This window comes from Heliangelus exortis, chromosome 11, assembly GCF_036169615.1.
Source record: "Heliangelus exortis chromosome 11, bHelExo1.hap1, whole genome shotgun sequence".
Classification (NCBI taxonomy): Eukaryota; Metazoa; Chordata; class Aves; order Apodiformes; family Trochilidae; genus Heliangelus; species Heliangelus exortis.
The window spans coordinates 11,133,970-11,161,131 of record NC_092432.1 but is presented as its reverse complement, the minus strand read 5'-3'; the positions used below and the strand labels follow the sequence as shown (position 1 = coordinate 11,161,131).

At 54.7% G+C, this 27,162-nt stretch overlaps 1 protein-coding gene across 2 annotated transcripts; it reads left to right on the top strand.

The window, feature by feature from the left end:
- RBPMS2 (RNA binding protein, mRNA processing factor 2) lies at positions 1-26,920 on the top strand. Of its 2 annotated transcripts, XR_011728001.1 has the most exons (9): positions 1-358; positions 11,901-11,978; positions 12,577-12,615; positions 13,182-13,244; positions 14,605-14,755; positions 15,389-15,537; positions 18,200-18,363; positions 25,293-25,362; positions 25,595-26,920. XR_011728001.1 is itself a non-coding variant. In XM_071754541.1 (8 exons), the coding sequence occupies exons 1-7, from the start codon at positions 299-301 to the stop codon at positions 25,353-25,355; spliced, it is 603 nt and encodes a 200-aa protein (XP_071610642.1). In that variant the 5' UTR covers positions 3-298; the 3' UTR covers positions 25,356-25,362; positions 25,595-26,920. The 2 variants fall into 2 exon arrangements, 1 of the variants encoding a protein (XP_071610642.1); XM_071754541.1 differs by lacking the exon at positions 18,200-18,363 and having other exon boundaries at positions 3-358.
- The last annotated feature ends 242 nt before the right edge of the window (positions 26,921-27,162 follow it).

Below are 27,162 nucleotides of genomic sequence, written 5' to 3'. Positions count from 1 at the left end.
GGGGCGGGCGGGTCCCGGCCCCGCTGCTCGGTGCTCGGCGGCGGCGGCACCGGCAGCGGCAGCGGGGGCTGGGGCGCGTCGGCCCCGCAGCTGCGGCTCGTTGCGCTCCGCTCAGCCCCGCTCCGGCCCGGCCCTTCACCGCGGCGCGGTCCCGGGACGCCGCATGTGAGCCGGGAGGGTAGCACCGCCCCGCCCCGCACCGCCCCGCACCGCCCCCGCGCACCGGCACCGCACCGGCACCCGGCCCGGCGGATCTCCGGAGCAGCCGGCACCACTCCCCCCGCCCCAGCACCCCACCATGAGCAACCTCAACAAGGACACCGAGCACACCAACGGCGGCGGCAACGTCGAGGAGGAGGTGGGCACAGGGAGGCACCGGGGCGTCGGGAGACCGGGAGTGGAGAATCGGGGCATCGGGGGAGCGGAGACGGGGCAGGGTGGCGTCGGAGAACTGAGGATGGGGAGCGCGCGGTGCGGCACCGGGGCGTCGGGGAATAGGAGACAGAGCGGGGCTCCGTGATCGGGGAACCGAGGACACGGCATCGGGGCTGGAGCCCCGGATAGTTGGGGGAGTGGAAACGGGATGCTGAGGAGTCGGGGCCGGACAAGGGGAACCGGAATACGAAGGCCATCGGGGCCGTAGCCCTTAGGGCAGGACGCTGGGAGCGGCTGCCGGGCTGGAGCCCCACGGGCCATCCAGGGAAGGGGGTAGGGGCTGGATTGGGGATGGGGGCCAAGCAGGGTGAGCCTCAGCTGCCAGATGGGTGACCCCTCGTCAGCCCAGTGTCCCTGTAACCCTCCGAGGCAGGGGCCGGCAGGTCACCGCTTCCTCCAGCCCACGGGCGCGGAGTCTTGTCCCCAAGCCCCTGTGGCTGGAGGACACCAGGATCCTGCATCCCAGGGCTGCTCTGTCCATATGGGTTATGCTTGGACCACGGTGGTGGAGACCTTGCTCTGCTCCCCGTGCTCTGGGGCTGGAAGGCTGTGAGCCAACCTGCCAGTAGTCCTCTTCCCCTAGACAGCCACTGCAAGCCACAGCCTGGATGCTGCTAGATTCTATGCTGGAAGGACTTGCAAGGGTGGCTTGTCCATAGTCACCTGCCCAAGCCCAGCTTGCAGCCCGACATGTTTGCCCTTCAGCTGTCAGAGCTGCTGGCTGGGTGGTGGCATCGCACCCCTTGAGCAGGTGTTGGCACAGTGGGTCACCGGCTGCCCTCCATCTTGGAGAGGGTGCTGGAAAATGCCCGGCCTTGGCGTTAGCATTTTGCTGCAGTCCTCCACGCCTGGCCCTCGGGACCAGGGAGGTGCTCAGCCCCCTCCCCTCACCCTCCTCCAGCGAGCCGTGCGCTCGCGCCGCCGCAACATGGCGCCTGGCTTTGCTCCACCACCCACCAGGGCTGGATGGTCCCCGTGCACCAGCTGTTTTGGGGCCATCACACCCACTGGTCTTCAACCCCAGCATGGGGGGATCCGGGTAATGGGGTGGAATGGATCAGTGGGTGGCAGTCCTGGCGTTTCTCTTCCCCTTAGGGTTTAGCTGATGCGATGGGACATGGGTGTGATGCTGCTGGTGTGACATGTCCCAGCCTCACTGGGTGGCACTGGTGTGGGAGGACAGAGAGAGATGGAGCACCCAGGGCACCGTGCTGCTTCCCCAGGGCAGGGAGGCTCAGTACCCGGGGGGTTTCACGGGCTGCACACGCGTGCGCAGAGGACTCGATGCGGCTCCTTGATCCAATTATTCACTGGCCTGCAAAGCTCCTCGAGGTTGGTGCTGCTTGGGGCATCCTGGTGGCTTTGCTCAGCTGGGGTGCTCTGGGTGCTGGGGCAGAGCCCAGCCTATTCCCTGCTGCTGGGTGATGGTTTGGTAAAGTGGGTGCTGGAAGCTGTTGCGTTTTGGGAACTGGGAAATCCTCCTCTTTGGAGGAGCTGGTCCTCCCTGGGATGATGCCTCATGACCAAAAAAATGAGTTAAAGGTTGCATCTGTGAGGAACGGGGCAGGTGTTGAAAGAAGTAGCTCCTGCTCTCCATCGTGCCACCTCTGGCTGTGTGCTGGGAGGAGTGGTCCAGCCCATCCCACCAGATGGTCTGCAGCATTGCGGGGTACATTTGTCACCTTGAAGCCAGGGGTGCAGCAAAGGACTGACCACCTCGGCAGTGGCAGATAATGCCAGTGATCTGCGACTGGTGTGGAAGGGTGTCCCCACCCTTGGTGGGGTTGCTGTTGAGAAGACCTCTTTCCAGATCCATCACAAATAATGTGGTGGGTGACGAGCTACTGGTTGGGCTCTGTGATGGTTGCTCTGAGCTGGCAGAGCCCTCTGAATGCTTTTTTCCTGTGCATCCTCCTGACTGACTGGGAGCTCTTCCTCGCCGCAGAAAAAGCCATTGGTGACACATGGAGTGACCTTGTGTTTCAGGTGCTGGCGTGGTCTAATGGGGGCTAATCCCTCATACTACCCAAATTCTTGCCCAGATCTCTCCTCGATATGGGGAGATGAGCGTGTGAAGTGGAATCCTTTGGTCCCAACATAGGCAGGAGGGTGTGCTGGAATATCTTCCCACACTGCTTGGATAACGCTGCCAGATCCCGGCACTGCGGACACTCCTCCACCCCTCCACCCCCCCGACACGAGCCTCCTTCACTGCCTCCCCGAGCATTTGTAGAAGGGCGCCGGGTGCCCCAGATATGGTGGGATGAAGCTCCCAAATTCAGCCTTTCCCTTTATCTTATCTGTGAGCCCCTGGATCTCACAGCCCCTTCCTGCCCAGTGACATGCGGAGGACAGGAATGCCTCTCGCTCCTCTCGAGGTCGTTAAGGCGAATGTTAAACAAACAGGGCCTGATGTCAGTCCCTGCTGTTCCTCACCAGACACCTCCCCAAACCCGATCCCTCCCCACTTGCTGCTATCTTCTGTTTAGCTTTCCAGGCAGCCGCCAATCTGTGTGACAACGTTTGTCTGGGTGCTCCTGAGGGGTGGTGGGACACAGGCAGCTGCCCAGGTGCTCTGCACCCCTGGTGCAGGCAGAGCTTTTCTCAGCAGCTGGAGGAGCTTGCTGGCTTCCCATGGACACTTGGTGCTGTCCTCATGGCTGTATTGCAATGTCTGGACCCCATATGTTCACTCTGCTGTCTTGGGTGTCTGATGCTGGAGTGTTGCTTCTCCTCAGGGAGTTCATCCTTAGTCTCTGAGGAAGTCACTAGGAAGTTGTAGGTCCATGGGGAGCAGAGAAACTTGGAGTTAGCTGTTGAGATGCCCAAAGCAGGAGGAGGTGAAGTTGGTGTTTATCCCATGTGATCTCTTGGCCCTTCCCCTCTCAATGACCTGTTGAGTAGCTGGTCTCAAGGGCCTGCTTGCAGCTCCATGGGTGGTGGCTGCTGCTGTCATGGTAGAGTTTGGACATGGTGGGCTGCTGAATATCAAATATGAGGTGATGCTGGGTGGGCAGGGCCCAGACAAGGACTGGGAGAAGCTGCATGGATAGGCTCTGCTGAGAGAGGATCATCTTCCTTGTTAGTCCAGGGCAAGGCTGCAGTCTTACCCATATTAGAAGATGTCCTGGTAGGGGAGGCAGAAGCCTCTCAGCTCCCAGACAGCCTCCTTGGTAGTGATTACTTCATCCCTGGTCTATCTGAGCTGTTGCACACTGAGGCTGCCAGAACCATCTGGGAATGCCACTGGTGAGCAGCCTGAGTTACGTGCTGGATGTGTGTAGCACTTGATGGCCTGGTGCCAGGCATCTCTTGATTTCTGTAATCTCTGCTTGAGTGGACCAAGATACCTCTTGCATGCACAGATTCTAGCTCTGACTTGGAAAAAAAAAAAAAAAGTTAGTATTATTTCTTGAGTCAAGTGATTCTGTGATGCTGCTCTGCTACAAAGAACTTGAGGGTATAGCACTTGTGTTCTCCACTTACTAATCTTCTACTCAGTCTAACTCAGCCAGGATAGTGCTTCAGAGCCATCTTCATGCATCATAAAAGTCTTCTCTATGTTAGATGCTGCTGTTAGTTAGATTGTTGGCTGAGCAAATACCCTAAATTCACCATGTCTACAGAGGTTCTGGGAACTGGTGTGTTCCCAGAGCTCCTCTTGGTCTATCAATGAGTTGCTCTTACTGGGAGATGAATGTGGGAATCTCCCTGCTGTCTCCTCATGTCCTGGCACCTCTGTAAATACCTTGCAAAAGGAACTTCCTTCTCCTTTCTGGCTTTCTGAAATATGAGTTTCTTAGGCATGAGTTTAAGTTGCTTCTTTCCCAGGGTGCCTGCGTATCACAGGCCACCCATGGAGCAGAAAAGTGCCTTGTGCAGCAACAGTCACCGTTACTTGAAGATCACAGCTCATGCACAATGTCAGTGGAACTGCAATCCTGACCCAGCCCTACATGTCTGGTGAGGAGGGACCCAGAGGTGGGCAGTGGCACTGGCGCCCTGAGGAGAAGGATGCAAAGAGACCTGGCCCTTGGCGTGGCAGGAGTGGACGTGGCAGGCTTGGCAGGGACACCTTGAGCACTGCACTGCAGGGCTGTGCCATGGCTGAGAGGCTGCATGTCCCAGGCCCTGCTGTCCTCAGCCCAGCCCCAACTCAGAGGGATGCTGTGATGCTTCAGGTGATTTGCTGGGTGGTAGCAGAGTGTGAAGCTAGAGGGCTTACACAAGGTCTGGGCTCTTCTTGGTGTACTGGAGTGGCTTTCTTGCCTACTGGTTCTTGCTTGGAGAGGGGAGCAGGGATGGTTCTGAGGTTTGCTCTGTCCTTCTGTCTAGTGAAGATCAATCTCCTGCACCAAGCCCTGTGGACAGGAACAAGATGTTGACCTGCAGTGTGCCTTATGGGAAGGAACAGGCTCAAGCCCAACTGGCCAATTGTTTTCCTGTGTTAGGGCAGGGTGGCAGAGCACAGATAGGAGATGCAGCCTCCAGCCAGCCCAGTGGAGGGTTGCATGGGGACGCTTGCTGGCCTTGCACCTTGGTCTCCTTGATCACTGAGCCCACCAAGCTTACCTTGCTGCAGGCTGTGGCTGCTGTAGGGTGTTCTTACCCATGCAGAGGATCCCCAGCCCTGCTGCAGAGCCTGGAAGAGGCTACGGAGATATTGCACCTCCTGCTTTGGGACATCGCAGTCCTTCCTGTGCTGCAAAGGACTTGGTGATGGGTTCTTACATTATTGTGGAGTTGGGTTTTGGTATGTGACTGCATGTCAGAAGCTGCTGGCCTGGGGATGTCTCTCTCCCATCTGCTTTCAAGAGCAGGAGGCCAGTGGCTGTCTGAAGGTATATGACTCCCCTGGGGAACCCTAAGCAGTGGCTTGAAGAGCAGAGTAAGCTATTGACTTGGAGAGAACACCCAGCTCTTCTGGGAGGTACTGGAAGAGGGAAGGAAGCTTCAGCTCCTGGGGTTTCCCTGCCTACTGCAGTGGGATGCCAGTGGGGAGCTGGCTGGGACGTGACTTGTTTCTGGTTGTGGCATTAAATCTTGGTCTGTGTGTGATAGCCATTCATGCTATGTGCTCTCCAGGCTTCCTTGGGCTGATGGGCTTATCCCTGCCTTGTCCTTTATGTTGTACAGACTGGGGATCTGCCTGGGGTCTTGTGAGAAGGGTGCCCTGGATTTTGGAGGGAGATGGGGGCATGATGCTGGTTAGGGTTCCCATTTCTGGTCTGCTTTGTGGGAACATGTCCTCTCCCTGCTGCTTGGTGGTCCTGGTTAGTGGAAGACTTGTTTGCTGTTGGACCATAGAGGGACCAGGTATGTTCCACAGGGCCGTGGCGTGGCCAGTAGTGAAGCAGAGACAGAGGTATTTGCTTAAGGTAAGGAAGTACCTTGCAAGGGTCCTGCATCCAGACCAATGTCTCCCGCTCATGGCAGAAGCAGGCCAGGGATTCACCTCACCTTCATATCCCTGGCCAGGAGAACAAATGTTTGTGTGTGGGCAGGAGGAGCTGATCAGCAGCAGGTTTACCTGGTGTGAGAGCTGTCCTCATGGGTAAGGTCCATGGGTGCAGCTGATGGTGAAAGATCCCAAAGTAGGTCCCCAAAGATCAGATAGGGACAGATGGGTCTCTGGATCCTGAGGATCAGTGCAAGCATGGATGTGAGTGTCCCTCAGCATGGTGGTTTTGATACTTCTGGGTGTCTCCTCTAGCTTCACAGACCTCTTGGTGAGGTGGAAGGCTGTGATGGCATCCTGAGGTTGCTTACCTCAGGTTGCTTACCTCAACATGTCTTTGAGCTGGGGAACTGCCCTGCTGCTGGGACAGTAATCTCTTGGGAGTCACAAGACTGGCCTCCCTCAACAGTTTTGAACCCCTGTAGTGGCCCAAACCCCACTAAGGGGGCTTTCCATGAGGTCCTGCAGAGATGCAGGGGATGGGGCTCGGGGGAGTCTCCGTGGCAGAGCCACAACAGCAGTGTTTCCTCTGCCGGGGCCATGGACTATTCTTGGGTGCTTCCCGTGGCCTTATCAACTCCTGGGTGCTTCCTGCTCCCACAGGCAGGGGCTGGTGCCTCTCCCTGTTTCTCCATCACCCAAAAGCCTTCCTGCCCCCCCTGCAGGGGCAGCAGAGCCCCGCTGATGTTCCCCTGCCCAAAGTGGGGCAAGAGCAATGCGTCTCATGTGAGCAAGAGCGTCTCATGTGAAACACCCTGGCCTTGGGGACAAAATACTTGTGGACTTGGGCTTGCTCTTGGTTAAGCTGCCTTCCTCCCCCAAGGTGTTGGTCCCTAGGTGCCTTTCATGCAAAAGGGTGATTTCAGAGGGCAATGCCTGAAGGCCTCTTTGCTCCAAGTGCTTGGGGAGATTCAAGGCCCTCCTTCCCCTCTGGGGATGGGTGAACATCGTTTAGGGGTTAAGGGATGATGCCCCATGTCTGCTTAGGGCTTCCTGGAGCAGCTCCTGGTTTGACCTTACTCTGGGGCTCAGCACTACCCTGAGCAGCCTGAGGACACCAGAACTCTGCCAGTGCTGGGGCTGCAAGGAATCAGACGGCTCTTGCAGCCTCTCTGCTGATGGAGGGGAAACTGAGGCATGGAGTGGTGAAGGAACCTGTCCCGGGAGAGGACCCCGAGGAGGGCCAGGCTACATTGAGTTGGGTCTCCCCTGCTTGCCTACCGAGCTGTCCCCAGCCCAGCCCAACCCAGCCCACTCCACTCTCTCCCTCAGTTTCCTCCTTTCCGGCGTTTCCTGGGTCTTTGACGTGCTGAGGAGCCGAACTGCCCGGGGCTGGGTGCACCCCCCCATTCCCACATGCCATCTGGGGCGATGGGATGCTGCTGCTGTTGCATTCTGAAGCCCGCAGCAGGGATCCGCAGCCTTTCCCTCCCCGCAGCCCTGTTTTCCAGCCTTTCTCTGCCGTGCCTTATAAGTCCCGGCCGGCGGGGCAGCCGCAGCCTCGCTGCATTCCTGCAGCCTGGCGTCAAGTGGCCCTCGCTTGCCTTGCAGTGGCCAGGGCTCTGTCTCCTTCCACCCCATGCAGATCTCAGGTGCCCGAAAGGGATGCTTTTCCTTGGGAAGAGCTGCGGTCTGGGTTGCCTGAGCTGCTGGAACCTCGGGGCAGATGCCCAGAGCAGGGATTTTGCTCCTGGGATGTGGCCTCCAAACTTGTCTCTGCCCTTGGCTGGGTGGTGCAGGGCTCCCTTCTGCTGGTGCTGCAGGAAAAAGGCTCGATGGACTTACTGGTGTGTCTCATGGCTTGTCGTGGGCAAAAATGGCACCTACTTGCCCATAGCTGGGGTTGGGTTCCTGGAAACTGTCACATCTAGTGGCATGGTGTGGCTGAAGCCCCAGAGCATGTTCCTGCTGTAGCTTTCCTCAGGTGTCTCCTGACCACTGGAGGTAAAGGCTTGTGTGTCCCAGGTGCTGGGAGCATCACCCCAGGACCTGGCCAGCTTTGAAGGGATGGAGGGGCCATACCAAAGCAGGGCCATGGGTCATGCAGGTGGATCTTGGAGAAGAGGGTCTCCTTGTTGACTTCCAGGAGGACTTGGAGCAGTCTCTTAACAAAAGCCCAGTGCTGGAGACCTCCCAGCCCAGCCTCACTGGAGGTGGCTCCTTGTGCCTTTGCAGATAACATTTCTGACATAGCTTGACCCTTGCTGGGCTGCCTGTCAGTGTCAGGCTCTGCTTGGGACTCACTTTCAAGAGCTCTTATTTAAAAGCAGACATGGCCAGGAGCTGTGGCTGTTGTAAGACCTGTGCTGACCTCCTGGTAGTGTTGGGGCTCTAGCATGAAGAGGCAAGTGTTGCACCTTGACTTCTTCAAAACCTTGGTGCTACATACCTGACTGTGTTTGCTCTGGATGTGTCTCTTCTGGGAGACACAGTTCTGTGAGGACTGCTTCAGAGCCACCGGGGACTTGAGCACTAAATAGGTTTGTCCTTGTCCCTCCCTCCTCCTGCGTGGGAAGCTCTGCTGGGATCCTCCCTCTCCTCGAGATGGCCTCGATGGTCTTATCCCTCCTGGCACAAATCCTGTTTTCCATGGCTCTCCTCCATCTCTGCCGGGTGTTTGGACTGGGGACATCCCCAGAGGGGGCAGGGACGAGGGAAGGAAAGCATTTTCTGTAGGGCCTCTGGCAGTGTGACCCTGCTGGGCTGTCCTGGGCAAGAGCTGCTCTCTGCCCCTCTGCCCTGCTTCTCTCTGGGCCTGTGTGTCTGGGTAAGATCAGTCGTCCTGGCTGAGATGGGCTTGCTCTGACCTGGTATCTCCTCTTGAGTCAGTGTAAGGTCTGCTTCTGCTGTATCTTCTCCATGCTCCTGCTGAATGGTGTAATTTGGCCCCGGGCAACTCCTGATCAAGCCTTGGATGGATTTGATTTTTTTTAATTTTTTTTTTTTTGCGGGGGGAGGTGTCCTGTGGCTTTTCCAGGTGCTTTGTAGGGAGGGTGGATATCTATAGGGATCTGGTGTTGGGTGACAGGCAGCTGAAGTGGGGCAAATCTATTTAAGCAGAACCCTGGATCTCCCTTGCTTTCTGGTTGCTGCTTATCTCATGTTTCTACCCAGTTTCAGAAATTATCTCCCTCTGGTTTACCTCACTCTGTCCCATCAGTGAGGGACAGCTGAGTTCTCTCACCAGCCTCACTTTCCTCAGTTCCCTGAAGAACATGATCTCTACTTTTCTCTTACAATTTCTAGGTCACTTATGGATGTGCTGAGTCGCAGAGATCTCAGAAAACCAACCACTGGGTCCCATTGCTTCTCCTAATAACAAGTTAGACCTTCCTTATTCTGTCTTGGGACCCTTGAGGAGCCTTGTCTGAAGATCTTAGCTGGTGGCATTTTGGATTGCCTGGGCTTTCTTTGGGGGGATGCCAGCCTTTGGTGGGGTGCTGTGGGTTGGCTGGGATCCCCTTCCCAATGCAGTGGATGGTGATAGACTGAGAGAAGATCTCCTGTCCCTATCCTTGGCAGCAACTCATGGGGCTGGCATCAGGAGCTTGCTCCCTCTGACAAAGAGCCTTCCTCGGCACTTCTGTTCCTCTGCTCAGGCTGTTGCAAGGGCTCTGAGTAGCTGACTTCCCTCTTCCTCAAGCCTCTTCCATTCTGTCACGCCTGTCGCAAGGACTTACCCAGCGACACATCACGGGACCACTTAGAGACCCATCAGGGATGCAGATTTCTATCTGCTTGGAAGAAACATCCATTCTGGGGGCTGAGCACACTCAGATGCTGAAATATTGAACAGGGATGGTGCTTTCACATGGCTGCAGCACATGTGTGCCACCAGGCTCTGCTCTGTCCTCCCCTGCAAGAGATGGCTGCCTGTCTTCTGGGAATGCACTGCAGGTCCTCCATGTAGCTCATGCTGATGTGCAAGCTCCAAAGACTTGGAGGCAGCCAGCAAGAAGAGAGAAAGTGCCACTGCCTGCTCTGCCTGAGCAGCAGGTGGCCCTGGGGCAAGGCATCAGATCATCAAATAAGGGGCTGGGCTGGGCTGGGTGAGGAGGCTGTGGGACTGAGCCTGGGCATGGAAAGGGTTTCTGGAGTGCTCCAGGAAGTATCCTGCTTCCCTGGACAGGGCAAAGCAGACACTGGGGTAGGGCCATCCATACTGTGGGACCAATGGTGGGGATGGGAAGGATGCTTGGTGGTCACATCCTGTGGCTGTCTTGAGATATGCTGGGCTGGAGAAGGGCTCTGCACACCGATGAGGGTGGTAGCAACCCACGGGGTTGTTCACTACATGGTGTCACTCCAAGACTTCCATGATCACTGTCCATCCTGGAGGGCTTAAGCTGCCCCCTGAGTTGAGGTGAAGGGCATCTCTCTGTCCTGCTAGGACTGTCCTGGGCACAGGAGCTCACAAAGAGGTATGTTTTCTCCTAGAAATGGGAGAAGCTTCCCTGAGTGGAGGAATCTGAATTCAGCTGTCCCTAAAGAGCTGCAGGGTGCAGAGGCTTTGCTGCATACTCCTGTGTTTCCAGGTGGCTGCTGTCTCCAGCCCAGGAGCAGGGCAAGGGTGTGCTTCTGGCATTGGTAGCAGAAGAGATTTAATGAGATACAACCCACTGCTGCTGGGGAAGGGGAAATGGCCAAGCAAAAACTAAAATGTGGGAGCAGGGTGCTTCTGCCCTACAAATGTAATGGGGTCACTCCGGCATGGAAGCAGGAGATGATATATGGCTGGTCCTGCTTCATTTTTTGCAGTCTGAAAAGCATCTGGCCCTATTTGGTGCCATTCTGAGTGTTTGGGGCTTGGTGCTGTCCCAGAATCTTCTTGTGGCTTGTTTGGGACTGGCTCAGTGGGTGACATCCCCGTGCAGTGATAAATGAGGAACACGGAGCTCCATCTCATTTTCTTTCTGTCTTTCCTGGCTTTTCTGTCAGTGCTGGCTGGGCTGTGCTTGTGGTCTCCTGCTCCTTGTTAATGCTGACCAGGGTCTGGTGACCTCTGTCATGCATAACTTCCCTTTCCATCTCTGTACTGGTGTACAAGAAGTCTTGGCAGCTTCAGGATGCTGCTTCCTATGGAAATGGGCTGCTGGCCAACATCTCCCAGTGGAGGGAGAAGGTGGCCGTGATGGTCTGACTGTTGAGCACGGTTCTCCCAGGCCATGAAGCTTCAGCACTGTCATTTCTTCCTGGCTATTGATGTGAACTCTTACCTATAATTTCAACAGATTGTCTATTGCAGTCTTCTCCTGGTGCTTTGTTTTTTGCTTGCATGTCCATTTGGACTCGGTACATGACTTGTACAGCTTAGAAAGACCAACAGCTTACATGGACTTGGTGTAGCAGAGCTGGTTTTTAGCTGGGCACAAGAGGACAAACACCAAAAGAACTGGTTTGGGAACCAAACCAAAGAGCTGATGTGTGTTGGTGAAGGAGCTGGGACAGACCCAGAAATCATCCTTACAACTACATTCTGGGGCTTTTGCAGAAGCCAGAAGATGTGAGTGTAGCAGAGAGGTGTTTTTCAAAATTGAGGACTGTCTAAATCACTGACTGAAGTGAAGTGCCAGGACAGGCTAAGGAAAGGAGATGATCTGTAGAAAGAGCTGGAGAAACAGATGGGTTTTGTACCGTTCTTCTGGATCTCTGATACTTGTCAAGCTCTTTGTCAGTGCTTTTGGTGGTGTGTGGTCTCTTCCAGCAGTCTTCTCAAGTTTTATTCATCAAGGTGCAGTCAGACCACGGGGCTGGTGTCCATACCCTAATCAACCCAGACTGTTCTGCGAGAGGCTGAATTTTTTAAGTCCTTTGTGGCAGGGAGGAAAGGACTGTGGGTACGTTTTATCTTGGACAATGCTCCTCTAATGTAGGGAAGAGTTAGTGCCCACAAAGCCACCTTTGGTGTTGGGTGTCCTTATTGCACCTACCTTCTGAACTGGACTCTCTACTCCCACTTTGGGATGAAACATCTCCTTTCAGGAGACCTCACTGACCTCTCTCCTAGGTACGAACGCTGTTTGTCAGTGGCCTTCCTGTGGATATCAAGCCCAGAGAGCTCTACCTCCTCTTCCGACCGTTTAAGGTAAGGAGGTCTTCTGACTTGGTCTTTGGTGGGAAAGGTGCTGTCATGTGGCCAACCTTTCAGCAAAGGTCTCTGGCCAAGGCAAGGACAACAAGGGAAGGGAGGCTTTCTGTGAAAGGCTGAGGAAACCTGGTGTGAATCCAGAATAGTATCCCGTGACTTCCTCTCAGCTGGGTGACCCTTGGACCCTCTTGAAAACATGTTATCTCCAAGCCTGATGAAGACTTCTTGGTCAGCCCTGCAGCCCAGCTGGACCATCCCTTCCTCAAGGCTGTATCCTGCCCCCTAAGTGATCCCCACAAGATCAGCCCATGGTGGGGTGCCCTTGTTTGCACTCCTCTGGCACAGGGTGCTCTAGGCCATAGCTGGGCAGGGTGCTCATCTTAGTAACTTGGTAAAGAGCTATAAAATACCTCCTCTGCCCTCAGACTAATCTCAGTCTTCTCTTTTGGTGAGAAAAGAGAGAGATGTTACTGTAACACCTGCTGCAGACCTTGCCTTGCAAAGCATTTGTGTCTGCAGTAACTCCTGGAGCTGTTGTGTTGTAGCCCACCTCCTTTGGGAACCTGATGCTTACTTGCTTTCTTCCCTTCTCCAGGGTTATGAAGGGTCATTGATCAAGCTGACTTCAAAGCAGGTATTTCCTTCTTTCACTGCTTGGGTATTTTGTGGCTTTTGTTAGAAAACCAGACACTCTGTGAGGGAAGGGGGAACAGACACCATTTCACTATCTGTATTCAGCACCGTGTATGCAGGTGGGTTCTGCTCTCATCCACCATCCTGCTGGTCCCAAGCTCTCAGCATGTGCCGAGTGGCTCCATATCTTCTATTGCTGCTCAGGACCATATAGGCTGCGGGGACACCTGGAGCTTCAGCCTCAAACCCTCTGCTGCCAGAAACCTTCCCCAGACCCATCCTAATCTAGGCAGTGGTTCCCCTTTTGGGCAAGGGGGTACCTGTGCTGGGAGCTACCAGGGTGTGCAGTGTCCCCATGTGTAGGAATACCGAAGTGTTTTGGTGTGGTGAGGGCAGGCATGGAGCAGGAATCATGGGACAATGACTTCAAGCCCTCTTTGAATGCCCTCTGCATCTTTAGGTGGTCTCTTCTGCTTGTGGTAAACTGTTTGGGGTGGAGTGGGTGTCAGGGCACTCTTGAGGAGCTGGAAGAAGCTTCCAAACTGAAATCAACATTATTTCTTATAGCCAGTTGGTTTTGTGACCTTTGACAGCCGAGCTGGTGCTGAAGCAGCAAAGAACGCCTTGAACGTGAGTACCTGCCATGCTGGGAGGGCTGGGGCCCTGTGTCCTGCCCTGTCTCCACCTGGAGCTGGGGGCTGGAGTGATGCTTGGCTTGGCCACAGTGTAGGAAGGGTCAGGGTGTCTCAGCTGTGTCCTCGAGCTTGTAGTGTCCCATGGAGGAAGCTGGAGAGCTGATTAAGGCTGACACAATTAATTAATTGATTAAGTCTGAGCAAATGGAAGCAGAAAGCTGTTGTTTCTGACCACTGGAAGACTGCTCCAGGGAATCTGAGGATGTGGGGAAAGAACATCTGCTTCTTTTTTTGGAGTTGGCATGCACCTCCTTGCTCAGCAGTTGGCCTCTGATAGCAGGATCCAGGCTGGGAATCCTGTTCCTTATCCCTTAAGTGCTCCCCTCTCCACAAGGAAAAGTTGTGGACTGAGAGGTCTCCATTACTGGTGTGTGTTGAGGTGTGGCCAGAGCTGCTCTTTAAGGAACTTTTGCTCCTTCTGTCTGCACTGAATGCTCAGATGGGGCCTTATCCTACCCTGACTTCTTGACCTAAACTTAGCTTGGAGGACCTGAAGCAGGCAGGTCTTCTCTGGGGAACCAGCCCCTAGCAAACCGATGAGAAGTGAGGTGCTGGGGACAGAAGAGGTTCCCAGGAATCTACAGGCATAGGGTGATGTCCGCCTGACACATTTAATGCTTTAACAAGGCATGTGGAGCTCAACTGGTGTTTTGCTTTAGCTTTTTGAGGCTCTAGGTTGAGCTCAGCAAGGGATGTGGGCAGTGGGGAAGGCTCATAGCAAACATGGTCTGTGACGTGGCTGGCTTGGTGCTAGTGGCCTTGTGGCAGCCTCACTTTACCAAATAGCCTGATGGAAAGTGTGGCTGTTGAGCAGAACAGGTCCTTGTCCTGGTCTCTGGCCTGCCAGGACCTCCGCAGCCAGAAGGTACTGGCTTCAGAAAGGAAGGAAACACACATTTCCATCGTGCTGTTTCCATGGGAGAACATGAGTCAGGGCCAAACACCCCGGTACAGGCTCTTCAGCACATTCACAACATTTCCAGCTCAAGAAAAAGACATGAAGATGGTCAACATGGCAAGCACAGCCCAAAACTATCTCCATCCCGTAAGGATGCACATAAGGAGCAACCCTACATCCCTTGTGACAGAAGCAGGGGGCCTAGGACAGCTAAACCTAGAAATACAAAGGTGTGGGAGCTTAAGTGGTGCAGTGAGGTGACAAAAAACCTGTGCTAGCTGACTGCAGTGTAATGCCCTTGGCTCCCCTTTTGGGCTTTGCTCCATGAGTAGATACAACCTGTGCTTAGACTGGAAACCTCACCTCTGAGAGATTCCTGTGCTTTCTTCTGTGACAGGGCATCCGCTTTGACCCAGAGAACCCCCAGACCTTGCGGTTAGAGTTTGCTAAAGCCAACACAAAGATGGCCAAGAGCAAGCTGATGGCCACACCAAACCCTACCAACATCCACCCTGCCTTGGGCGCACACTTCATTGCACGGGACCCCTGTGAGTATGCTGGGAGGGACTTGGAGGTCATGGCCAGTCCAGCCTGGGAGATGCCCAGCCCAGGGTGGGAGGGAAACAATGCCCACATGTGCTCTGGCTGAAACCTGCCTGGTACAGGAAGGCCAGCATGTTGGCGTTGCAGGAGAACAGCAGGCATCTGGTAAGGCTTCTGGCTGACACCAGAAGTGTGGGTCAGCAGTGTTGGTCCTGATAGATGAAGTGGTGCTGTGAGTCCCTTAACCATCCATAGGTGCAAAGCAGACAGGACAAGTCCTGTGCCGTGTACCCTCAGCCTAGCCTGCTGGATTGGGCAGCCCTGCTGAGGTTTTTGGGCAGCCTGGTAATGTGGTGCTGAGAGCCCATCTTCTGCCCTGCCATCCTGTGGTACCAGCCCTGTGCACCAGCCTGCCCAAAGCCCCCATGGGGCGATGAGCAGTGGTGGAACATGTTTCTCCCAGCAAAACTGGGAGGCTGAAGGAGGAGGAGGATGGAGCAGGGATGCTGCAGGGGTGCCACCACACTGAGATGTCAGTGCCAAGCTTGGGTATGGGGTTGGAAAGCCCCAGCTTGTCCCTGAGGCAGACTGTTGGGGCCAGCTACTGAGATGCTGTCACCTCATCTCCTGCACTCTAGATGACCTGACTGGAGCGGCTCTCATCCCAGCGTCCCCAGAAGCGTGGGCTCCCTACCCACTCTACACCACGGAGCTCACCCCTGCCATCCCCCACGCCGCCTTCACCTACCCGGCAGCTGCCGCGGCCGCCGCTGCTCTCCACGCTCAGGTGAGCCACCCCCATGCCAGGAACCGGGCTCTCCTCTCCCCCCCTGCCCCGCTGATCACTCCCGTGGGGTTCTGCTTGGCCGGTTCGACCCCGGCCCCCTCTGCACCTTGGCTCCTGGGCAAAGCCTCCTCCCGGCTGAAGCTGTGTGTGGGGCCCCCAGCCCCGAGCAGGACGTGGGGGATGTGGTCCACGTGGCCAAGAGCAGCCAGAGCCAGTTGGTGATTTCTGACCCCAAGATCCAGCCTGTGTTCCTGCCAGGGGCAGGCAGGTGGGGAGGGAAGGTCAGGAGGCAGTTCCTGGCTTTGCTGGTCCCCTCGGCTGGAGAACTGGGTTGTGGGACCGCTGGGAGGAGATGCTGCGTGCCAGCAAGGAAAATAGCTGAAAAATGTCCTCCTTGAAGTCACAGCAAAGGCTTGGCTCGGTGCTGAGGGGCCCAGCTGGAACCCCATTGGGCCAAGCGCCTCAGATGCTTTTGAAGGCAGAGGGGAGTGCCCTGCAGAGATGGGAGATGGGAGCTGTGCCACAGTGAGGAGCTCTGGTGGGGTGGTGGCCACTGGGTGTAGTCCCGAGAGGGTCACTCTGGGTGTGGGCCTGTGGGCATGCTGGAGGTGTAGGTATGCCTGCTACTGGTCTGGTACTGGAATGTTTTAATATAGGGAGGCCAGCATCCCTACTGGAATGTAGAAAGGGAAAGCCAAAGCAGGGAAGTAGTGTCCAGATTAAGGTGCTTGGTTTGGAGCACTCATACTGGGGAACCTGGAGGCCCTGTCCTACCCTGCTACTTCTGCTCTGCCTGCTTTGGTGTCTGCTCCTCCAGTAGTGCCATGAGGGACTGGGGCTGTGAGGCTCGAGGCCCTTAGGGTGTGTATCTCTGCTCTACCCTGCTTCAACTGAGAGGAAGAAGGGCTGTGGGCCCTCACCTTGTCCACCTGCCCAATGGTCAGCTCAGTTGGCCCTTTGGCATCCTCTTGCTCTTGCAAGTGTCTTGACTCTACCTGCCCAGCTTCATCCCAAGCTTCTTTCCCAAATGCAACCTGGATGCAAGCTCCCGGCCTACTTCTGCCCTGGCCCTCACAGCCCTCTGCTGCTTTTGCCCTTCTACTGCTGAGCTGGCGTTGGGCTGAAGCTCCTGCGGAGTGGGCAGGAAGGATGTGTGGCCCAGGGCAGGACCAAGAGACTGGCTTGTTTTTCCAAAGGCCTCCAGACCCAGGCTGCTCTTCCAAATAGGGCAGTCCTTCACTCTGGGAGGGTTTGCTTGTGTGTGTTCTCCAAAAGCTATTGATGGTGCCCATAGCTACAGGAGCCTCTGAGTGTGCTCTGCTCCAAGGCAGCCCAGCAGAGCAGATGGCTTCCCTTCCCTGCCCCTTGTGTAATAAGGTGGTGGAGCCAAGGGATTAAAAACAAAAAGCAAGAAACCAAGGAAAACCCCATTTTTTTTCCCAGGAAAAAAACCTTTCTGGTCTAGCTGAGTTGGTTGTGGCAGGTGAAATGGTTACAGCAGGTCCTTCAAGGATGACTATCAGTGACTGTATGGGGACCCTGAGAGGAAGAGTTAGACACCAAAACTTTAGGGTGTGCAGTGGGGGAGAAAAATTCTGCACATCTAAAGTGGAAAGTTTCAAGGAGGCCTTCAGCCATATCTTCTCCCTTTTGGGGTCTTAGCTCCTGCCCTTCAGGGCTGGTTGTTCTGGACAGGCAGCTTAGCTTTCAAAGCTGATCTGAAGAATGACCCCAAGGCTCCAGTGTAGGCAGGACACCCTGCCCAAGGAGTGCTGACTTGCCCCCAAGATTTAGGGAGCCATTGTAGGCCCTCCAGGCCATGGCCATAGACAGCCCCAGCTCTCTTCTGAAGAAGAGCTGATAGAGCTGCTCCTTGCTGCGTCCTGCTTGAGCTGGCTATGACCTGGCAGGCAGACATTCTGGCGCAGTATATGTTACCAATAAAGTTTTATAGGGTTAAACATTACTCTGGCTGGCAGCTGAGAGCTGCCTGGTCTCCAGGCTGGAGCCCTTTCCCTTGCAGAGCTGAGGCAGGGTGGAGGGAGCCAGTGAGATGACTTTTGCTCACAAGCTGGGCTTAAAAGCTTTAACCTTGGTCTTGGTGTGCTGACCCCTCTGCTCTTGCTGGTAGGGGCTGGTGGGATGTTCTCCAGGACAGCTGCAATGCTTCCTCCTGAGTCTGGTGTTGGCTGGAGGATGCTCATGGGGATGGCCAGAGCTGCAGCAGCTCCATAGTCTTCGGTCCTGGAGCAGGCATGAAGCTGGAGGCAGCAGCTAAGCTGAGAACTTGTTGCAAAACATTTAAACCTGAAAACGCTCCTCCTGTCACATCTCTGTGCTCGAGTCTGGTAGCAAGGAAGTGGCCACCCTCTGTGCTGCACCTATGCAGCCTCCTTTGGAACTGCCCAGAGGGTTGGCAGGAGATGTCACGAGGCTGGTCTGGCCTTAGCTGGCAGACTGGCAGCCAGTGATGACCAGTGGCTTCTGCTCTGTGTCACCGTGGTGCTCCAGCAGGCAGGCACCAGGCTGCTGCAGATGTGACTGTGTGTGACCGTGTGCTGCTGAGAGCCTCTCCCTGTGGGGACTCCACTGACTTTAAGACTGTCCCACCTGCCTTCCCTCCCTCCCACCCTCTCTCAAATCCCTCCTTTGATGTCCCTAGTGAACTCCAGCCATGATGCCAGCGCAGGCTAGCCCTGAAGCTCAGAGCTGTCCCTGGAGATGGGGACACCCTAGTGATGCCTTATTGCAGCTAGTGGAGTGGCTGTACTACAGCTCCATTCCTAGAAGTGTTAAGCATGATGGCAACCACGTCTGGAAAGACTGGTAAGGTTAACCATCTCTCCTCCAAGATGCACCGTGGGATTTGCAAGCTTCTGCCCATCTCTGTAGCCCGTATCTCCTTGGCAACCCAGTGCATGGGCCTCACGCTACCCACCCACCAGAGCCTGGGGAATGAGATACCAGGCCTTCTTTCTAACCCACATCTCCAACCTGGCAGCACATGACATGGCGCACACAGCATGGCACCATCTTACATCAACTCCTCCCAGCTGAGCCAGGCTCAGCCAGGTCCCCCTGGTGGGAGGGGAGCAGCCCGGTTGAGCCGGGGCAGAGACAACCCTGCCCCTTGGTCTGAAAGAAACCTGGTTTCTCCCCAACCACAGCCCTTCGAGGGCAACCAGAAATACACCTTGACCTCACTCCTGGCACCCGGTGGGGGAGGTGAGTGACGTGGTAGCGATAGCACACGACTAAATTCTAGTGGGCACGTTAGACAACAGCACTTGCCGGTCACTTTGTTCTGGAATCGCATACCGGGACAGACCCTGCCCTCCTCAGGGGTCTAATCTTACCTCTTTCCTCTCCAGTTACTGGAAACAGAGCAAGTTCCTACCTGGAGCTTGGATTCTCTCTTGCAGCCTGAAATCACAGGCAAGACGTGTGTTTTGTGAGCTCTAATGAAGGGAATCGGTGGCCTGGGAGAAGATGGGAACGGTGCAGGGAACTGGGAGCTTGGGATGAGGGAAGATGGTCTGGCCTAGGACTGGTTGGCAGTGAGTCTGGTTTCTGTGGTCAGGTGTGACAGAACCGAGTCCTGGCTCACTTCTTGCAGTGGTTCTTGGTAGACTTTTTATTTTTCCCCTCCATGTGGTAGTGCAAGATGACTTTCTTGGGGAAAAAAGTCATCAAAGATGGGAGCCCAGGTCTACCTTTGCCCTTGGAAGACTGGGGTGCAAAGATGTGCAGAGCTGGTCTCCCAGAAAGATGAGGAGGGCTTGACATAAGTATAGAGACAATGATAAAGCTTGTCTTGTTCTCCTTGTGGACAGTTTCATCCCTTGCCTGTGTGATGGAGTTGGGCTGCTTTGCGTTTGATGTGAAACCACCTGTTTTGGAGTGCCTCCAAGCCAAGCTCTGAGTGGGGAGTAGGAGAAACCAGGGTCTACTGATGGTGGACCTGGAGCTCTTCTGCAAATGGCAGCATTCCTCAGGGCAAGACTTGCCCTGGAAAACAGAGGCTTAGATTCAGGATTCCATAAGAAGATGGGTAAAGCTGTTAACCACAGGATGCTTGTAGGAGATCGGACTGATGTGTTTGGTACCCAGAGCCTGTGAGACCATCTGTGGTAGATGGTTCCAAGGCAGAAAGCAGGTCATGGGCTGCAAGCTTACAGCTGCCCATCTTTTTGGAGGCTGGATGCCCCAGGTGCCCTCAGAGCTTCCACCTTGCTGCTGCTGGCAGAAGCCCTGTCTGGAAGCTTTGAGCTGGTGGAGGTGGGCCTCTGAAGCTGTCCAAGTGAGCAGTGGATGAAAGGAGCAGTCCTGGATCATGGCTACATGGTGGTGGTGCGAGAGCCCACCCAGTACCCAGGTGAGGCAGAGCCCATCGATGGAAGGGGAGGTCAGTGCTCAAAAAAAAAGTTTCCCTCTTGTTTTCTGCCTGGGCTGACCCAGAGCAACCTGGACCTCCTGAGTGATGGCTGCAGCTGTGGATGGGTTTGAGGCAGATCCCAGTGGCTGTGATCTGATGCTGACTCTAGAGAACTGGGGATGTGGAAAGATCTGCTGAGGGGGTGCTCCGGTGCTTTGTTTTCCCTCAAATAGTGTCTCCTGTTGGGATGCTGCTGTGTGCTGTGTGTGTGACCACCTGGTTGCCACCAGACTTCCTGAGCACCAAGCATTGATCTGCTGGGTCAGTGGGGATCCTGCCCTTATGCACCACTGGCCTCTGGACTGCCTTCATGGCCCCATCTACGAAATCTCCTGGACTTCACATTTTGGCAGCTGAGCTCTGACAGACCCTCCCTGGGATGGGAGGCTGGGGACAATGACATATTTTCTCTCCCTAGGATCGTGTTGCCTGTTCGTAGAGGCTGCCATGTAGGACTTGCCAGGATTATTTCTTCTGGGCAATCTCCAGGCTTGCTGCAGATGTGAAGCCTTCCTCAAGACCTTTATGGCTATGATGTTGTCCCAAACTTTAGTGACTCAGTGCTGGCACAGGCTGGCCAAGTGGCCCTCAGCAAGCTCTCCTGTTTCCCTCGAGCCAGAGAGGGGCAGGCAGGAGATGATCTTTGGCCCTCCAGGGACCTGCTGAAGAGTGATTCTCACTGTCACACCTGATGAGTGAACTGAGGTGGAACAAGGTGATGTCAGAAGTGACTTCACTGACCTATGGCTAGCACTGGCCCTCCCTGACTAGCTCAACCTAAATGAAACCAGCACAGCTCACATTCTCCAGGGAAAGAAGTGCTTGTTGGCTGAGGTCTGTGAGATGGGCATGTCTCCACGAGCTGTAGCACAAAGTGTCTCAAGGCCCAGGGGTTTCCAAGGCAAAGGATGGGTCCCTGTTGAGGTGCCCCTTCTAAGCAGCAGGATGGAGCAGTGTCTGTTTCCTGTGTGCTCCTCACTGTGGTGTGAGATGATCTGCTGGGTCCTCCAGCTCTCCCTTGCTGCAGCTTCCTGGGGAAAGGGGTGTGCTTGATTGGGCTGCAGCAAGGTTTTCTGGGTTTTCTTGAGCTGCTTGGGTCTTGCACAGAATTTGGATGCTTTTCTCCTCAACCCAGCTCCCTGAAGGACCCTGGAAACAGGTGGCTTGAGTCCAGTACCTGCTGCTGAGGCTGGAAATGTGTCTCCAGAGAACACTAGAGAACTTCCTGGTGCCTGGGGAGGTGGCTGAGTCCATTCCAGTTGTAGGAATGAGCTCCACAAGATGCTGACTGCAGAGCAGAGAGATGTACACCTGGAAGTAACTAAGGAGGAAAGGCAGGTCATCCAAGCCAGAGGTGGCTTGAGGATGGACCTGTGTATTCAGTCTTCCCCTTTCTCTTTTTCCTGCTGGAGGACTCACTCTCCATCCATAAGGACAATTGGAGAGACAGGAAATTTAAATTCTGAGGGTAATTTGGAGTGTCAGCAGAGGACTTGACAAGGAGAGCGAAGTGCTGGTGGGGTGTTTATCTGCCCCATTTATAGTTTTTTGGTGTTTTTCAGGTAGCTGCAGCCAGGGGAAGGCTCTTCACTTCTTGGGTTTTCACCTGGCCTCGGGGAGGTGGCAGGCAGAGGCACAAATTTCTCTTCTCCAGCAGTTTTCTGGGACAGATGTTGAAGGCAGCAGCACAAGGCTGGCTGCAGTCATCTGGTGGTGTCTGCCTCATCCCTACGGGTGGGCGAGCAGGAGATGTTTGCAGTGGTGTGGCCAGACTCCTTTCCAACTGTGAGCTAATGCAGCTCCAGAAACAACTGCGTCTCTTCCAGTAAAAGCCTCCCTTGCTCCGCTTTCCTCGCTCAGTGTTGGATGTGTTCATTCACTTTTTCTCAGCTCCCCCCTTGATAGATGTGAAGTGTTTGGAGAGATAACGGATCTTCTGAAAGCTCTCAGCAAAATTTGATCCCTCCAGAGATGTGCTCTGGGTTGCCCTGCGGGGTTGCAGTCCTCTTGGGACATCCCTAAGCAGTGTCTTGTGGTGCTGGTCTTCTCTTCCAGATGGTTTTGGGAGTCCTTCGCCTTGTTTGCAGAGCCTGTCTACTTCTTGGCAAAGCCAAGGTGCCTGGAAACACTTTGAAAGATGTGAAGAGGAAAACTGTCCTGGCAGGTGCCACTGTCTTAAAGAGCACGTCCTCTTGGCTTGCTGCTGCCTCCCATCTGGCCCACTGGTTTCAGAATCACCCCTCCTAGTGAGGGGGTGTTCCTGCCTCATCCCAGCAAGCCCTTCATCTTTCTGTGGGCTGAAAGACCTGGCAGGTCATTCCCCCAGCATGTCAGGGCCTTGGCCTGCAACCAGGATCATCACATCTGCGTGAGCTCCTGCCTCTCTTGCTTTGAGGCTGGGCTGCTGACCAGTGGGGCCACAGCAAGTCAGGTTGGTTGGGTTTGCATGCAGGAGCATTAGAGACCTCCAGGAGAAAGGCAAGGAGAGGTCGCCCATCAGCCAGGGAGGTTTGTTAGTGCCAGAGCTGTGAACAGGGCACGTCTCAGGAGGAAAGCACGGTTTCTGTTGAAACGGGAGGTGCTGGAAGGGCTCTGGCCAGGCTTGGGGTGGGGTGTGCAGACCCCCTGAGGGGGAGATAGTCACCAAGGAAGGCTGGGGAGCAGGGTAGGGGTGGGCTGTCCTGTCCCACATGGTGGCAGCTGCTGTGCCCAGCGTGGGCTGGAGGTAGCCCTGGGGGTTAAGGATGTGCAGGGGGAGTTTCCTGTTTGCTGCTGGGCAGGAGGAAACTAGTTCCAGCTGTCGAGGGGAGGAGTGCTGGAGGGGGAGTCCTTGGCCAGGGAGGAGGCAGCTGGCTGTGAGGAGCTGTGGCTCTGCTGAGCAAGCACCTCCCGGTGACCGGGCTGGGGGTGTGAGTGACCCTGATGCTTGCACTGCGGTGGCCCCGTGAGCTGGCAGTGGCCTTGGGCTGTGTGTCCTCCTGGACTGTGTCAGTACAAGGAGGTGACCATGTCCAGAGCAACTTGGTGGCCCCGGGGTGGGGAGCAAGGGTACAGCTGAACCGGGTGACTCTCACAGGCTACTGGAGGAGTAAAGACATTGTGTGCGTGGCACCAAGATGACACATTGGTCATGGCACTAGATGGGACCTCTGATGGGGGGCAGGGTCGTCCTGACAATGCCCATGCCCTCAATTCTCTCCAGCCAAGGCTGGGTAGACTGGTATGCTGTGTCATAGAGCAAGCTATGGGGCCAGCTGGGAGCTGAGCTGGTGGCACCCACTTGCCTCGTGAAGGTGCCTGGATGCAGTATGACCAGCCCAGTGCTCCTGGCTCCAAACAGAGCTGGTGCCTGACCAGGAGCCTGGCAGCCAACCTGAGGAGAGCCTTCTGCTAGGACAGAGCCTCTGCAAACTCTAGGGCTTCTTCTAGGAGCTATCACAAGAGGAGGGACCCAAACAACCCCAGGCGTGAGCCCAGGGACCTCAGTTCATGGCATTGCAGCCCTTGTGATGGTGGAGGGAAGATGTGCACAGGTGGCTGTACTTTCTGGGAGGTGTGTGCTTGTTGTCCCCTCCAGCTTCTGTGAGGAGGCTGTGGTGTCAAGGTCTTGGCCATCTTCCTGGGTGTCTCTATAAAGGAATGACTGCTCTGGTTTGGCACCTCCACCAGACTTATGCTTCTTAGAGGGGTAAAGGGTCTGAAGGGACCCTCTGAGGATGTGCCTAGCTTGGAGAGTGATCTGAGGGTTTTCAGTGAGTCTCTGGGTGTCACAGTCTTCATCTCAAGCTCTTCTGAAAACCTGTATGCAACTTCTCGAGATCTCATGCAGCTGGGGATGAGGACACAGGTCCGCATCTCTGCTGCTGGGTAACTCTGCAGCAAGACTTGTGTTGCAGCCTGGGAGGGGAGCATTTAGCCAAGCTTGTTCAGGCAAAAGGGAGAGGTATCCCCTTGCCAGGATGGTATGGCAAGAGGAACAGTTCCCACTGGGCTGTAGGGGGTTTCTGCCTCTTTTATACCCACCTTAAAGCAAAGACCATTGTTCTGCTGGTACCCGGAGCCCCACAGGTACCTGCTGCTCTTTGATCCCTGTCCTCCCGAAGGTTGTGATCCCCTCCCACCAGCTGGGGAGGGAGGAGAGCAGGGATGGGTGCTGGATTTCATCTCCCTTTGCAAGCAGCAGCAAGACCCAGCTCCACCAGCTGCTCCTCTGGCTGGGCCCGTGCTCAGCCGAGCGGCACAGACTCCTCTCCTGCTGCTCTCAGGCATGAAGCTGCTAACACAGCCCAGCCTGATGTGCCAGTCTTGCAGGCCAGAAGGGAGCATCTGGATGTCTGGTGCCATTCTGCTGGATGCTGCTGCATCTACTGACAGGCTTGAAAGTGTCTGTTCAGTTCCTGTTCCCACGTCTGCTCACTGGGTCCCCATCCAGCAGTCTTTCCTTGGCAAGGAGCAGTCCTGAGTAGTGAATGTCCTGCAGCAGTGACCTGCCAGGTCTCACTCATTTGCAGTGAGCCTCTTCTCATTGTTGGATTGTGACTTAGGAAACTTCCTGCATCTCTTCAGTAATGGATCAGCCAGTTCTTACCCTCTGCGTGTCACGTAGAGATTGTCTGGTTTAAATGTCTGATCTTGAGATGCCTTCTTCTGCTGTCTTAGGGCAGGGTGGCCACCACTTGGGGCGGCAGCATGCCCGAAGTGAGCCTTCTCTGCCCTTTCTGAGACTGAACAGAGGGAAAGATGTAAAGTTGTGGTGTGGGTGGCAGTGGGAGCATGTAGGGGGTGAACAGTCCCTCCTTGCACACACTTACACAGTGGTAAACATCACAGCTTGGTGGTGAGGAGCTTTCCTAGCTTCAGGAAAGCCTGTTGTTCTGTGTGTGGTAGTGAGCTGGGGCCAGGCCTGGGTGTGAATTTGGGGACTGCCTTCAGGTTATGCCAATAGGCAGAAAGTACTTGAGATGTTGAGGCAAGCCCTGAGGTGGGGTGGTGGCTTCCTTCTTAGAAGTGTAGGATCTTGCCATGCTCCTTCAGGGAAGACCTGACCAGGTCCCAGTGCCTGGTGAGCCTCAGCCTGTCCTTGCCTGAGCCACCAGAGCTGGCCAGTGTAGGGCTGGCATGCCAGGTGGTGCCAGCATGGTGCAGCCCCAGGTTGGGGTGCTGCTCGTATAGTATTTGGGGCTTGCCCTGGAGTCTCCTTTCACTTGCTGGAGACACCTGTGCTTAGTATACCTCAAAGGTGGCCCGAAGGAGCTGGAGATTTGGGCTCTGGCTGAGAAAATCCTGGATCATGGACCTCTGGCGTGGCTTTCTTTTCCAGATGCGCTGGTATCCTCCCTCCGAAGCCACCCAGCAAGGATGGAAGTCTCGTCAATTTTGTTAGTTCGTTAGTAAGTAACTAATTACTCTTGGAGCTGGGTCCTTGTCTTGCTCATCCCCGGGCTCTTTTAGGGAGGAGGGATGGGAGCTCGGCCTCAGCCCCCTGCATCCACCCAGGGACAGGGTTGATGGGTGATGGGGCCAGACTCACCCTGGGGGGAGCGGAGTGACCCCCCAGGCCCAGGAGTGGGGCAGGGGCTGGGGGTCCAGCCCACCCCCCTCACCTCCACTCCTCTCCCACAGCGTCTCTCCTCGGCTTGTGTTCCTCCTCCCTGCCTCTCTGCAGAGGGATGTGCCAGGGATGATGGTTCAGACTCCTCTCAGTTTGGTTTGCAGCCAGCAGACAAGGCGCCCGGCCCCGGGGCTGCCAGCATCCCCCTCCCTGGACTCTGAAGCCGCCACGGTCTCCCCGCCATGGGCCGTGCGCCGCTGCCTTCCGTCCATCCATCCATCCATCCGTCCATGGATCCATCCATGGATCCATCCATCCCCAGGACATCCTCCTCCCTGCCTGAGCTTCACCATCCAGCTGTGCCGAAACCCAGCCAGGGGGGGTGGGTCCTGGGCTTCCCCGGGCTCGCCCTGCCCCGGCGGCTCGGCTGAAGGAAAGGAAAGGCAATGGGTTTTGCATGTTTTCTGGCATGAATTAAAACACTTAACTTGTGTATGTGTGAGTGTAAGTTTGTTTGTTCTAGCGTTTGTGTAACCGTTAGCAACAGGTCTTGGCCCAACAGATTGATCCATCAAGGTTTTCATCTTGCTTTGGTGAAGACTTGGCTTTGAGAAATACTACACTGTCCTTGAATCACCCCTTCTCCCACCTCTGCTCCCTCCTTCCCATTACGACCAGAAAAATTTGAAAAATGTTTCTTTTTTTTTTTTTTCTTTTCCTTTTTTTTTTTCCAAGTACAATGCACTGGGTTTCTGTTCTCATCCATTCTTCTCTGGTTATAAAGTCAGGGTTAATATATTAATTTTTTTTTTCTTCAGACTTCTATATATAGAACAACTGTAAAAAATCTAACTTGGGGTTTTTTTGTTTGGTTGGGTTTTTTCCCTTTGGTTTTTTTTGTTCCACATCCTTCTGATTGGAGAGCATCCAGTCCTGCCAAATAATCAGCCATCCTTATGGGAATACTGAACAAAAAAAAAAAAAAAAAAAAAAAAAGTATGAGTATTTTTGTACCATGTGTAATAAGGAAATATTTATGCATCATAAAGAATTTCTTGTGTGTTTGTGTGCAATTAATTATTATTATTATTAAAGAGAAATTGTAATCCTGTAAAATAAGTTAATGTTTAGTTAAAAGCTTGAAAGAGAAGGGTTGTCTTCTGTAACAATGATTCAGTCAGGCATAGTAAACAAGAAAATTGTGCAATTTTTGTTTTAGCATCTTATTGCTTGGTATTGAAGTGCTTTAAGTATTATACGACCATGGCTGTCTCGCTTGTATTAAAAGATTTGAGAATAAGTTGCTATATAGTTGCTGATCCTATGAGAATGTGAAACTGGATAATATATGAAATGCAACCAAAAAAAAAAAAATATATACCCAGAGGCTGCTGTGACTCTTTTTCTGTGCTCTGATGTGTTTTGTTTGGGGTTTTTGGGGGGCTGGGGTGGCTTGGTCGTCCCCTTCCCCACCCAGCCCTGTCTGGCTGTGGGATGCTGCTGAGGAGCACGAGTGGGGCTGGGGCATCTCCTCCCCAGAGGAGAAGGGCAAGACCTCGCCTGTATGGACATGTGTTGAAGCTGCTGAGCTCTTCTGGAGGCCTTTGAGAGGGCAACCAAGAGCTTTTTTGGGTATTTG

Excerpts from the sequence above, each read along its gene's own strand:
- RBPMS2 (XM_071754541.1), top strand. The coding sequence starts at position 299 with ATGAGCAACCTCAACAAGGACACCGAGCACACCAACGGCGGCGGCAAC. Across the intron at positions 12,616-13,181 it reads TCAAGCTGACTTCAAAGCAG|CCAGTTGGTTTTGTGACCTT; the intron begins GTATTTCCTTCT and ends TATTTCTTATAG. Across the intron at positions 15,538-25,292 it reads CCGCTGCTCTCCACGCTCAG|ATGCGCTGGTATCCTCCCTC; the intron begins GTGAGCCACCCC and ends TTTCTTTTCCAG.